The following is a 14,822-nucleotide window of genomic DNA, read 5'->3' on the forward strand; positions in this document are numbered from 1 at the left end:
TAATAATAGGAAATGCATTTATTATTAATTGTTTTTCTACTTCATTGCTGTACAATATGTGCATGTTTGTTTTACAGTGATATTTTATCAGGGTCCTTTGCATGTACTGTCTTAATGCTTCATAAATTTATTATCGAATACAAAATACTCCTGTTTACCTTTACACCAGCAATGGGTACTTATTAATTACAGATCACAATTCCCACACAAGCATGCTTGCAATCTTAGTCTTGCATTGCCTTTTGATTTTTTTAGGTAGCCACAGGAACCTAATGCATTTTTGGCAGTCTACTAAGAGACTGGATGACTTGCATCTTTCTGTGGGTATTCATGTTTACAATTTTTTATGAAACAGAGTACTTACACAAGTGTATTTTAAGTACTGCCTGCACAATAGTTTTACATCCTTTCTTTTCCTCCTTTGTTCCCACTCTTATTCTCTTGCTGTAGTTCAAACTCTAATTATGAAAACTAAGTCCAGACCCCCAGAAATAACTGCCGGAGCCTACCACCTGTAACAACTGGCACAAATTAAGCACTTTGTCTAAGTGCAAATATTAATTCATCCTGACCACAATAATACAGCGGTCCACAACTCCCATCTGTGTTACTGATGTGTCTTCTCAAATATGTCAATGCAACAAAGAAACTTGCGCAGCAGGTACTTTTGTTCGATATTTCAATCTTCGCTTATGCCCAAATACACAACCATCCTTATTTTAGCAGCCACAACATAAGGCAAGGGGTGTGCAGTAATGGGGTGTGCAGTAATAGCGTGTATTTTTTGTTGTTGCTTTGCAAGAAAATTATTATGTTTAAAGTGCATGGCTGATTTGTTTATTTTAATTTACCGCTTTTGTTTCTTCAAGCTCTCGGTTCCTCAGAGGCACGCTCTTACAAGGTCCCAAAGGTAAGACCTAATGGCTATGCCAATACTTGTTTTGGATACTGTACAGTTAGTTGGCCACTGTGGTGGCGGTCTCACCAGAACTCCCTCCCCACCCAATCTCTAATTCTAGGAGTATTTTAATATTTTCATTTCATTCTGGGTGGACTATTCGGTTAAAGGAGTATCCTGATGATGGAGATTCTATGCAGGTGATTGCCTATTTATCCTAAGGTATCCAAAGGAATGAACAATGTCCAGATAGGCTCTTTTTAGTGTATTTTGCTTGCCTTACCCAAATACCTTTATGAGAGCCATCGAAGCCCATAGAAGGACCCTCTATTTTGACCCACTGCTGCTACTGACTGCTATCTGCCTCTCAAAAATACCTCAGGCACTCAGCGACACTTTTCTATTAGGTAGTAAATTCCCAGACCTAACCAAAGAGCTGCACAGCGGTCAGCCCTGCACACAACTGTTTGATAAGTCACTGGAATGGCCGCCTTCGCAACTCACAGGGATTTTTTTTATAGAGGTAGGACTGTTCAGTGCCTGCCAATTGTTTCATAATGCCCAACTATGGCTCAAAATCTCCCAGCATAATCTGTCAGCCTCGTGTAACACGGAGTACTGCCCAGCACACCAAAGTCCCACTTTATTAGTTCACGTAATCAATCGGTGGTCTGTGGGTCATTTGCATGAACTTTGTAAAGACGGATGGTCATCAGTGTCAGGTCACTATGCAGGTGCATGCTGTACACAGTATATTCACGTGTAGCCATATTTCCTCCTAATGAGTATGGTGCTACATGGCTTTAATGTATAGGCATACATGCTAGAAGTGCCTGCAAATCTTTTCTCCAAGTTGCGGGTGACACTATCTTTCTTTCAAGTGCCCTTTCCTGACCCGTACTCATATTTCATATCTGCCCATTTCTATGTATATTCATTCGTAAACGGTTGAACCACACAACCACTAGGCCAGACCTTTTACAACCCATCCTATTCAAATTAGTCAGGATAACTAAATCTTTCTGGGCCCATCACAAAAAAACTGGATGGTAAGGCGGGGCCTTTGGTAGATGAGTTGCCCACATTAAGGACTGTTTAGCTGGCTCAGATGAACAAGGGGACGTTCTGCCAGAACAATCTCAAAAGGTGTCACCCATAGTTGTTTAGAACAAAGCACTGTAAGTTTGGAATGAGATGTAATGTAGGTTGTATTGACGAGAGAAAATGTGGTTCAGGGGAAACAGTTCCATCTTGTCAATCAATTTTCTAAAAAACAACTTCATATATTTTTCACTGTGTAACACACTAGGTCAGCTGTGATTCAGTGGCATATGCTTACCTGTACTGCAAAGCAAGCCTCAGAGCTGTGGCGTTCGATTCATATTTCCCCACAAGCATGCTCATCCTTTCTGCATTGCTCTTGCACTCCTCCAGGGTTATCGTCAGCAAATCATTCTGTGATTTTAGGTGCTCTATTCGACTGCGGAAAAAAAAATAGCTTTTAGCCCCCATGTACAGCTTTGTCTTTTAAATCTTACTTTACACTCAATACATGCAATACTGGTGCACAGAGGTGTAACAGCCTTTTGTGCCCAAGCCAGCAGAGCTACACTGTAGCACATTGCGCAGATGCAAGTGATGGATGCCCCTATTAAGCCTTAAGACTGATAATACAGTTACGGTACAAAAGGGGGAGGTGATGGACGGAGCATCTGAACCAATCAAACACTCACACCCAGTCAAAAGGTCTGGGTTTGAGCCATCACCGTTCTTTAGCCCACTCTGCCACCCCAGTTCAGACATGGCTATATGCAAATCAGTCTGACCCTGTGCCTCATGGGAACAGTCCAGCCCGAACTGCCAAGCCATGCCTTTCCTGGACCGGAAACAACTTTCCTAGGAACGGTTTCTGGCATTACAGCCGTCTTCAGCCAGGCTTGCTTGAATCCAGTGGCAAAGTGAGCAATGGACTCACGTCTGAGCATACCCTGTCACACTTATGGCGGCCAAAAGCGGTACAAAAGGGGTCTTTTGACTGGGTGTGAGTGTTTGATTGATTCAAATGCTCCGTCCATCACCACCCCCTTTTGATAATACAGTAAAGTACATTTTCAACCTGTGTTGCAGAGTGGGAAGGGTCAGGACCGCCTATGGGACAGTCAGCCAGTGAGTAGTGAATGGCCATATTCACAAATTATAAACAAAGTGGATGGGCTTTCTTGCTTGAATATTTTAATGACCACAAAAATAGGGCAGGCAGTTAACCGCTTTTGCGGTGTAGAGTTATGGGGGACTTCAAACAAGCGTTTGGTACACTGCTGGCGTCGGGGGACAAGAGCGCCCTTGAAGAGCAGTTGATTATATGGAATAGGAGACCGTGGGGAGATCCAAACCCTGGAAGACTCTCCAGTAAACCTATCCTGTCCTGAATATGGACAAGAGGTAGAGTGGATGCTTGAGCAGAAGGTTCAACTATGGTTCTGTTGGATGGGTGAGTGACTGGGAAGAATACAGAAGGATTATCAATCTCTAGAGGTATCTCTGGGTCTCTTTCGGATGACACTTGTCTTAAGTCACCATTAGGTGCATTGGTTTTAAGCTTACGAATCACCTTGCACAGGTCTAAGTAACCACTGCTGGGCCGGCTGAAAAGAGGCACAGAATCCTACTTGCAGCAAGATGGACTTTTCTTACTACTGAAAGGACCTAACTGAGCAAACCAAGGTCCTGGGTGCTCCCAGAGAGCAACAAGATGAACAAATGGCATCCATTCCATTCCACCAGCAGCTGAGCTCAAGGCTGCACTGGTTCATAACGCAATGGAGTTAGAGGCAGAGACATGTTTATTTAAATATATTTGGACAAAAAGGAAATAAAAAAATTGGACTATAAATATTGAGAAGGCTACATAAAGCGTTATGGGTGAGGGTTCGGTTAAGAAACGATACATTTAAAAAAAAAAACAGGAAAATTAAAATAAAACAAGGGGGCAGAAAGAGAAGCTCCTCCCATAAAGAAGAAGGAAAAAGATGCAATGTTGCCAGGCAAAAAACAAAAAAAACTACATATCTGCCTAAACCGAAATTATTAATTTGATATTGGTGAAAAACAACAAAAGGAACCCAAAATTAAATACTCTGTGACTAACCTCCCTAGATGTACCTGAAAGTAATAAATGTATCAGAAATAAACACAGGGAACAGTGAAAGATGCCATCATCATCTCAGAAGAGAAGGTGTTCCACGGAGAGCAAGCCCATAACGGGGTAGCTCATGAGAACCATGATCAAGCGCATCATATCCTTCTGTGACAACATGTATGCGTTCTCCATTGGACAGATTCATTCTGTGGTCTAACCGAGGCTTCGGAAAAGGGAGATTTGTCTCGAGTGAGAGAAGTATAAATGATGCTAATGATGAAATGACATCAAGGCCCCAGAAAGCCTGGCCCACCTGGCCCTTATTACACATAGGGCACACTTTTCCTGTTTGTGCCATGGCGCACCTTTGATTTAGGTGTGCCGTGTGACAACAGGGAAACTGCACCCCATGACAGAAAATGCACTGCTCTCATGGCAGCTGCGAACTCATGCTGCCCAAAGGGCAGCATACTCAAGTAAAATACAGATCGACTGCTTCAAAGCTGCTCTGTGTTTCACTGTACCAGCGGCAACCCGTCTGCACTTTGAGGATTGAAGATCCCTTTGCAGTCAGGTGTAGTGAGTAACTGCACCCACCTGCAGGGGGATGTCTGGGAAGTCCATGGGACCCCTTTTCTGCCCTCCAGATGACTGGCATCAGGGTGTGCACTAAAAGTACACTATCTTTTTGTGGTGCACTTTCAGTACACATTCTGACAGCTCCTTTACCTTTGCGCCTGCTTCCATAATAGGCGCAGGCTCAGAGGCAAAGTGATTTCATCATTTGCATCGGCCACTCCCCCATACGAATGAGCAAATGCCCTCTAGAGATAGTGCTGGCGCTACATGTACGTCAGCACTTTCAGCATTACAGAAGGGGCCACACAAGGATTTACAGCCCCTTCTGTTATACCAAAGTACTCTGGGAAAGCACAAAGAGGGCAACATTCCTGTTGTGTCCACAGGCCCTTTCTGTAATTTGGCCCCACGATGGCCCGAAAGTCATTAAAACACATCTATAAAGACTAAAAAGCTGGTAACGAGTTCCATTGCCCCTCGTCACCCCCCCCCCCCACCCCCCCAAAAAGCTGCTCTGCACAAAAGAATGTGGGTCACTTATCCCCACTGTGGCAGGAAAGGGACCCTGGTGCTCTGCCATGTCAGGGCTGGCCACCACTCACAGGTAGTACACTTCATGCTTTTTAAACCTGCACAGAAAGCGCTATACGTTCTAGTGGGAAGCACTGGGCTGCCTCTCTCTGACAGTGTGAATCTATGATGAAAACCAGTGTGTCTGGAATTCAGCAGTCAATACTGGGCTCAGAGAGAATGTTTCCTTCATAGAATTACACCACAGTTCACTGAATGCTGAACGTTTACCAATTACTCCCCAAAAGATATACAGTATTGAGTGGGAACTCATTCTTGTTTGCTTGCTTTACATTCATTGGGTAACAAAAACCCCAGGTCCTGGCTGAAATCTCCTTCAGACGACCTAATCTCAGCTCCTCACACATTTGTTCGACCCCTGGATTCCCCACCTCGCTTAAACAGTTCTACATCTCTGGCTCCCATTTTCCAAATGTTCTCACAGTAAAAAACAAACATTAACAAGCACTGGCGTTGCCAATAGGTCTCGCATTAGGAAAGTGTGGGCTATTGGTATTGTAAATGACAATTATTTTTTTAATATGTGTTGGCACTGAAAATATATAAATTAATAGCAATGTTATTTACAAAGCCAATAGCTTACACTTTCCTAATGCGAGTCCTATTGGCTATGGGAATGCTTGTTGTTAGCCAGCAAGGACAGAGCTGTTGGGGTGCTGAGTGATGCTGTTATGGTGCTGAGTGATGTGGTGGTGTATTAGAGTGATGTGGTGGAGTCTCAGAGTGATGTGGTGGTGTCCCAGAGTGATGTGGTGGTGTCCCCAGAGTGATGTGGTGGTGTCCCAGAGTGATGTGGTGGTGTCCCAGAGTGATGTGGTGGTGTCCCAGAGTGATGTGGTGGTGTCCCAGAGTGATGTGGTGGTGTCCCAGAGTGATGTGGTGGTGTCCCTGAGTGGTGTGGAGGTGTCCCTGAGTGGTGTGGTGGTGTCCCTGAGTGGTGTGGTGGTGTCCCTGAGTGATGTGGTGGTGTCCCTGACTGATTTTGTGGTGTACATCAGTGATGTGGTGGTGTCCCTGAGTGCTGTGTTGGTGTCCCTAAGGGCTGTGGTGGTGTCCCTGAGTGCCGTGTTGGTGTCCCTGAGGGCTGTGGTGGTGTCCCTGAGGGCTGTGGTGGTGTCCCTGAGGGCTGTGGTGGTGTCCCTCAGTGCTGTGGTGGTGTCCCTGAGTGGTGTGGTGGTGTCCCTGAGTGGTGTGGTGGTGTCCCTGAGTGGTGTGGTGGTGTCCCTGAGTAGTGTGGTGGTGTTCCTGAGTGATGATGTGGTGGTGTCCCTGAGTGATGTAGTGGTGTCCCTGAGTGATGCGAGGCTACCCTCTCCTCGTTTTGTAATAACACCAAATCTTCTCAGACACCCTCAGCAGTGGCATAATAAGAATCTTCCTATGTACTTACTATCTTTCCCCTAAAGACAGATTAAGGGCACGCCATCTCTTCTTCTAATTTTAACTTAAATGGCGTAGGGTTGCCTATATTCCAGAATTTAGCTTTTGTGTGGCAGTGTAAGGCTCCCTTCTCTGCCAATAGTAACCAGGGTTAGCAGGGGGCCGATACTAGCATATGGCACTGTCAGCTGCATTGCTGGCTGTGCACACCGCTCGTAGAAGTGTTTATGATAGTAAGTGTACAGTGGTGGTAGGCGGAAGGCTGCCTTCAGACCTAGCATGCAGTGTGTTGAGATGTGGTGTAGCTCGTCTACACCGTCAGCACGACAGCTGACTTGCATAATGCTCTATACAGGCAGCACTCACCTCTATCAGAGAATAATTGATCTCCACGTCAGACTTAACAAATCCTCCGCAGCCCACTACGATGTCATCTGCGCTCAGGACAGGATGCCAATAAAAAGAACAGAAGAATGCCGTGAGGAGCGGTAGCTTCAGGCACCACATCTTCGCCTGCAGGTGCTACTACAGCTGACAGAGCAACCTCCGAACCCTGCTCTACCCTCATGCCCCGGTGCCGGCTCCTTCCGGATACTGACACTGGCCACTGTCATTCACCATGCAAGCCATGGACACAGAAGAAGGACGAGTGTTTTAGCCGCAGGGAGACGTAACTGTACAGTGAGTGTTAAAAACGGCCATTTTGGAAGGTCTTTTAAAAATAGTTTAAAATCAGCAGAATAAAAGTAAGAAAATGAACAATAGGCTAAAGATATATTTTAATTTGACGTTTTCAGCGTTTTTTGGGTTTAAAAGGATATTATACAGTGAGTAAAAATAATACATAAAAAGATTACATTTTATTAGAAGGGAAAGGAAACAGAGAGGAGAAAGAAAACGGGCAAAGGTAGCAAGAAATGGAGCAAAGAGGTAAAATGCTAGTGGAGAACATCACGAAAAAAGAAGGGACAGAGAGGAGGAAAGGTGGGAGGGAACACGGCCTGGGGGAAGCTGGCTGGGGAGGGGGAGGAGAAATGCAAGTAAGGCTGTGTGCGGGGAGAGAGAAGGGAGGTGCTGGAGCTGGGGAACAGATGGCCGTGAAAGTTTATGGCCCAAAAGCGCGTGCCTGTGGCCACGTGAACTCAAAGAAAACCGCACGAAAAAACCCGTGGTTTCACGAGTATTTTGAGCACTTGAATTCTCGCCATTTCCCATTCCTTCGGAATGGAAAAGGCGAGACCTAAAAATGCAATAGGTCTCGCCTTTTATTAAGTTAAAGCCATTTGCTTTGCTATACAATACCATTAGCAAAGCAAATGGTTTTGACTTAATCCGAACACTTCGCGGTGGCAGTCTGTGTAACTTCTGCAACACAGCAGTAATATTCCCTTACCAGGACACGGGAGAGCTATTGCTGGGATCCCACACACACATCGCTCTTGTGGAACCGATCCACTGCGATGAAGGTGCTGGGGCCGGCCGTAAAGCGGGGAGGTAGCATATTTAAAAAGCAAAGTGCAGCGTCCATTTTGAACGTGCAATGGCATAAACGAAGTAATTAAATTGTATCAAGTGGGCAGGGCCGCAGAGAACCAGCACGGCGGATGCGGTATGCAAATCAGGGGTTCTATCTGCAGCAATTAAACTCGCCAGCTCCATCGAGAAATGGGTCTTTGTACGAGAGCGCCTAGTCTCCTTAGGCGCGGTTATGTTACAAGAGCCTTTCCCAGCGGGGCTCCTGTTATGTTACTGCACATGTGGTTGGATGTGTGTGGCCTCGGAAAGTGCTGATCTGAAAGCGGCAGCTGTTTCGAAATCTAAGCATGTTTTCAGTAAATGGTAGCAGAACACAGACCAAAAAAACTTGTAGGCGGAATTCCCTGCATAAACATAGACCTGAAATTAGTATTAGTAGCGCGCACAGCGCTTTGATACTGCGTGACTGGCAGGAAGCTGTGTGCATTTTGACCAGCAGATTCAGATTTAACAGTTTTCAATTAGCACCACTAAAAACATGTTGAGGTATCGGTCTAGAATGGTCCCCTCCGAACAGTGCTCGGTAGCACTAATAAAGCTTTGCCTCACAGAGAGTGCCCCAGGTGCATCCCCTTTCTCGATTGGAAGTGTTTTCTCGAGCAGGTCTGTTCTAAAGACAGCAACGCCCAGAAGCACGTGTAAATCTCAGGGCAAGTCAGGCGCTTTGGCATCGTTAAAAAACTTTGGTGCTTCATGTCTTAACTAAAAAGTCAGATTTGTACTATCGGACTAAACCTTTCGGATAGGAGGAGGAGCGGCACTTCAAATAAATGTGATTTTTGTTTCCTACAAACAGTGAATTTAGGGACCCACGTCACTAGTGTTGGCCCTCATAGATGTTGGCCTGCCCACCACAAGTCTGGCGCGTTGAAACCCCCCTCAGTTGCCAAACGAGGCTATTTGTAGACAAATCGACCACTACAGCCCCCCTGCGGCAAAGCGCAGCGCTGGAAAAGCCAGGCTAGATACAGACATGGGTCGATGGAAGCACGTGGGAAAGCGGAACCCGGAGGTGGGACGGCGTCATGGTTACCCCCACCCCGCACCCCCTCAGAGCTTCTGAAGCACTTCGGCGCTTTACTGTACTGCCCCCTGCCAAGGTTCCTGCAGTTGTTTGTCACGGGGAGCGCGAGGATCAAAGTTTCCACGGGGAGCGCGAGGATCAAAGTTTCCACAATCAATAACAAAAGGCGCATATTTTTACCAAAAGACGCATATTTAAATAAAAAATGCACATCTAAACAAAATTTTCAAAAACACATCAAAATATTCAAAAAGTATATGTACACACTCTCCTCCCTGCTATCTGCTCCTCACAACGATCACATTCACACATTAACCGCACATGAAGCGGACAGTTACAAAGTATCCCCTTCAAACTCTCCCACCATGTATGGCGAGAGCAGCGGATATGCTGCTTTCGCCAGGCGGAGACCAAACACATCAAAATATTTAAACAAATATATATCCACTCACCTTATTGTACACGCGCTCCTCCCTGCTCATCACAACGATCGCATTCATGCATAAACCGTGCATAAAGCAGACAGTTACAAAGTATCCAATTCAAACTCTCCCACCATGTGCACATTAAAATAACCGTGCATCAAGCGTATACTTACAAAGTAGCCCAAAAGTATCGTAACAAAATAGCATGCATACAAAAAGAAACCCATAACAACAAAGTAGGGTAATAATAATAATAATAGAATACAAAGTAGCCTACAAGCATACAATGCATTCCACACAGAAACGCATGCAAAGGTTTAAAAAAAAAGTGCAGCAAATTAATAAAAATCCTACTGTGTCACGCCGCCAGTAAGAGATCTAATCTCGCTGGGCGGGGTCAAAAGGGGACAGGGTAGCAACCAGGAGGGATTGAAATGCCGCTGGTGCAATCATTGCACTGCCTTTTGCATAATTTGTGATGCCAAACGACGCGCATGAATGAAAACTGCAGGCGGAGCTGCGACAAAGCTTCAGAATCCATATCGATTCCAAGAAGCTGCTTTCGCTAGGCCGAGACCTAAAAACATGCTTTTAGTGCACCCTTTTTTGCAGCACAGATCATCGTCATTTTCTATGACAGGGCCATACACTGTGGCATCATGGGACATATTTAGTAAAGATCAATAGTATTTACTGGTGCAATGGCCCTATTAAATGTAAGTACCATGGACATTCTTGTCAAGGCGGCTGGAGTTTTTCAGTCAGACATGATTTTCAAGCACAGAAGGAGGTGATCCTCGGCGCGGTTTGGCATACTCTCTAACACAGTGTGGCACATTCAATGGCACCGGCAGGTGTGTTAACTGGTGTAATTAATGCTAATTAATAAAGTGTACTTATTCAGTAAACATATGGGCCATTCAAGATAATACTCACGCATATATTTCGACTGTAGCATGTTGGATTAAGGGAAACCCTCTAAAACGTAACAGGGACAAGAACGAGGGTCCTTCTCTCCGGACATGTGGTGGGTGGCTGTCGGAGTTTGGTGCAGCCTCCATTCGTACCAGTTCTGTAAAAACATCTGGATTTCTGACCACACCTTACCACTGCAGAATAAGTCAACAGGGTCATAGTAAAGCGTGCATGAGGGCGTCATAAAAAATCATTCTCCTCTTAGTTTGATTGGCTACATTATCAATTATCCAAGCACTCCTCGTGCCACGGAATGGCCCACATCAGCTTCATGGACTAGGGCCGAACAGATTATTGGATGCAGAAGTTCTAGCTGGCACAGAATACAGCTGTAGCCTCCTTTTACGTTTGCTGATCTGTTTCTCTGTCTCTGGCCACCTCTAGCAGCTTTGCACTGGATCCTGGTAGCCATATGCTCCATTTTCAGATCTCTTTACACCCGTCAGCATGGTTTTCAAAGAAAGTGTGCAATCTTCACCCATTGGCGCATCACCCTTCATGCCCCTCACAGACATCTCCACTCCTCTGCTCACCTCATGCAGGTCCCCAACAGCAAGAACATTGGGAATGGGGGTTCTTTTACTTTCTTGGCTACCAAGCACTAGAATTCTTTCCCGTTATCAGTGCTTAATTTGAGCCAGTGGTATCCAGTGCTCATCACTGGCACTTAATTGTTAACACGGCACTTAGGACAGTCTACCACATGGTGGCGTTGCTCATCTAATTTAGATATGAGCAGAACAACGGTTCTTTATGAATACAATATACACTAAAAATTAGTAATACCTGCCTTCCCAACCATTCCTTTAGCTTTGGGGACCTGGAATAATCTGACATATCACACTTGTATGCAAGAGAGATGGTTAGTAGTTGTTTTGGCAGCGATGACAGAGGCGATGGGTGGTGCAAGCTGCAATGGTTCCCTGGTCAAAAGCCCGGACACTCATTAATTTACAAATTCAGCACTGCACCGCGTTATCTCTTCACCTGGAACAAACTTGCATCACATTTCGCAAAAAATTTAAACCACTTCAGTTCAGCCTTCAACTGTCCTTATTTAACCCCTCAGCACTAGGAATGCCCTGTTTCAGGGTAACAGTGCCTTTACGAAGTATTTTTCGTTAACAGTCTGAGTTACGCCTATTCTCTGGTAAAAATATGGTCATATTCTTTGATATCGTGGTGGGAATATTCTGTAATACGTCCTCACCGACAGCTGAGAGACGCCCTCACTAATGTCCTCGTCTGTGAATCATTGGTATAAAGAAGACTTCAAATATCACCACGACAAATATTTCCTACATGAACTAACGACGACCAGATCCCAACAGTTTTAGCCATGTTTGTCCTGGAACGCTACCACTGTGTAAATGTCAGATGGTGTGCAATCAGGCAGAAATCTCCTGGAGAGAATTTACACTTCAACAATTCAGTTTAATCAAGCAACACTTATTCCTGCACTGCAAATATTCGCAATCAGAATATTTCAAAAAGCAAATAAAGATTTATTAGATGTGCACTTCAAAGAAATGTTAATACATCACCTAGACAGTAGTTTGAAAGTTGTAAAAACAAAAAGAACACTGAATTTGATAAAATAGGGACAATGGTCGATAATATACATCTAAAGTTAACAAATAAAAAACTGTGTGTTCAGCCATCCATGGACAACTGGATGCCCCTTTTGTTGCCATCTGTTTTTGGGTAAATGGTGAAAAGGCACAAAAGGTGATGGGAAGAATGCTTGCAATAAGCCTAACCAATCGCTCAGCATTCCAATCGAACATTCTTTTTCCTACCATGCCACCTCAGTTTGGACCCAAACATAAGCAAATTAGTCTCGGCCATGATCCAATGGGAACTATCCAAACCGAACTGGTAGGACAGGGTATCAGTTTCACTATTTTTGGGGCTCTTCTGAAGGGTGTAGCTTGGCTTCATTGCCACATTGAGCACGGTTCTGGGCATACCCACTGGAACCAAGCTACACTCAGGGGAGGTTGGGAACCAGCAGAGGGTTGGGAACAAGACTTGGCCCGAGGGTGGGCCTTACACCAAAACGTACGACACCCACGGTCAAAGGCTGTGTGCTGTGAGTGTTAGGGCACCTGCAGAGGGCTGGGTGAGGGCCTGGCCTCTGGACAGACCCTGCGCCCAACCCCAGGGCGCTCACGACCAAAGGCCAAGCACACTGGGGACTTGGTTGCCAGTGGGAGGTTGGGTGAAGACCCCTTTGCATAACCCCACACCACACACAGTGATTCACATTTTACTATATGTTAAAAAATTGAGATTCACTTAAAAAACCAAAGATTAAAGTCCAGTTATAGTTAGAAATTCTAATTATATCCTAATTTAAATGTGTAAAAAAATGTAGGAATACACATGTTAAAGTAGCATGCCCTGAAGTAACTATAACATGTGCCCTTGCCATGCACTGCTAATTACCTCACATATTACATCACTCATGAGATGTTGTGTGACATCATTGATAACAGCACTGCAACATCTGAAATTACGTCATTGATGATAACACTGTTATGTAATGTTACTGAGGTTTATACAGTGTGCAGCTACTCAAAGAGTGTCCCAGCACTAAACAGACATAATGGCATCCACAGCGATGACAGAGGCAGATTGCCGAAAGAGCCAAGTCTTTAATTTTTAAGTGAAGGTGATATGATATGATATGAAGGAGATTTATAGTGCGCAAGACAATAACCCGCAGGTATCAAGGCGCCTAACAAAATGATCGGAAATTGAGGCAGAAGACATTACATATAGGCTTGCCGAAAGAGAAGAGTTTTTAGGGCAATGCGGAAGTTCTGTAAAGACGGAAGGGATCTCAGGTACAGGGGAAGATCATTCCACCATTTAGGAGCTAAGGTGGAAAAAGCCCTGCCACCCCATCTAGCTCTTCGTACGCGGGGGGCAGTCAGAAGCAGTTTCCCGGAGGAACGCAAGTTCCTTCCAGGGATGTAGTGGGAAATGATGGACCCAATTCCCGTGTCGCTATTTTTGGCGATAGCTCTGTAGGACATGCATAGGACTTTGAACCGGATTCGATGTTCTACCGGTAGCCAGTGCAGCGTTTTCCTGGCCGCAGTGGCCGAGGAGCGTCTGGGAATATCCCGAACAAATCTGGCTATGGCGTTTTGGACTACCTGTAAGCGCTGCAGGTGGCTCCTGTTAAGCCCAGCATACAGTGCATTACAGTTGTCCAAACGAGAACCAATGAGTGCAACGGCTATTTGTTTTCTAGCCTGCAAGGAAAGATATTTCCTAATCCTTCGCAGGGTGTGAATCAACCCCCAGCAGGTGGAGACGGTTCTACTCACCTGGCTGCTCAAGTCAAGGGCAGGGTCTATCAACACCCCGAGATTCTTGGCAGATGTTGTAGGGGAAGGACATGTTCCAAGTGAGTCGGGCCACCAATTGACTGACCAGATGTTTTCTTTCCCCCCAAACACCATCACCTCAGTCTTCTCCCCATTCAGTCTAAGGGAGTTCTGAATCATCCAATGACCAACCGCCTCCATACAAGATCTAAACTTGGAGGCGATTAGTACATCTGAATGGGGAAGAGAGACGAGGATTTGGGTGTCGTCTGCATAAGAAACTACCTCCATCCCGAAAGATCTTATTAATTTGGCTAGTGGGGTCACATAGATGTTGAAAAGGGTCGGGCTAAGTGCCGACCCTTGAGGGACCCCACACAGCACTGGTCGGGATGGAGATAGGAACTCCCCCAGCTTGACTCTTTGTTCCCTCCCCGTGAGGAAAGAGGTCAAAAGATCCAGAGCTGTGTCCTTCACCCCCACCTCCCTCAGCCGAGATGAAAGTACTGAGGGGGAGAGGGTATCGAAAGCCGCAGATAGATCTAGCAGGACCAGGAGAGAGGTCTGGCCCCCATCTACTGTCGTGCGGATCTTATCGAGCACGATGGTGAGGGCTGACTCGGTGCTAAATTCTCTCCTAAATCCATGCTGGGAGGAGTCTAGGCATCCCGAGCTTTCCACAAAGACAGCGAGATGCTTGTTGAGATGTGCCTCAAGCATCTTCGCTGGAGCAGGAAGCAGTGAGATAGGCCGGAAGTTTTTTAGGACCCCCGGATCCAGGGAGGCCTTTTTTAACAGGGGTTTTACTACCGCCTTCTTCCATTCTATAGGGAAAATACCGTCTCTAATGGCTAGATTCATTACCTCTAGCAGCGATGGCAGGAGGGTCTCCCTACACTGCTTGATGACTCAGTGGGCAGGAATCCAGGGGAGAACC

General features: G+C 45.6%; 1 protein-coding gene across 2 annotated transcripts in view; it reads right to left on the reverse strand.

The window, feature by feature from the left end:
- The window catches only part of MCC (MCC regulator of Wnt signaling pathway), a 1,280,822-nt gene that overhangs the window by 203,616 nt on the left and 1,062,384 nt on the right, over positions 1–14,822 (reverse strand). For both annotated transcript variants that reach the window (XM_086961033.1, XM_086961034.1), the window contains one exon: positions 2,238–2,378. In XM_086961033.1, coding sequence (XP_086817159.1) covers positions 2,238–2,378 — 141 coding nt within the window. The remainder of the gene's footprint in view (positions 1–2,237; positions 2,379–14,822) is intronic.

The sequence above is a fragment of the Lissotriton vulgaris genome, chromosome 3_1 (assembly GCF_964263255.1).
Source record: "Lissotriton vulgaris chromosome 3_1, aLisVul1.2, whole genome shotgun sequence".
In the NCBI taxonomy this organism is placed as follows: domain Eukaryota; kingdom Metazoa; phylum Chordata; class Amphibia; order Caudata; family Salamandridae; genus Lissotriton; species Lissotriton vulgaris.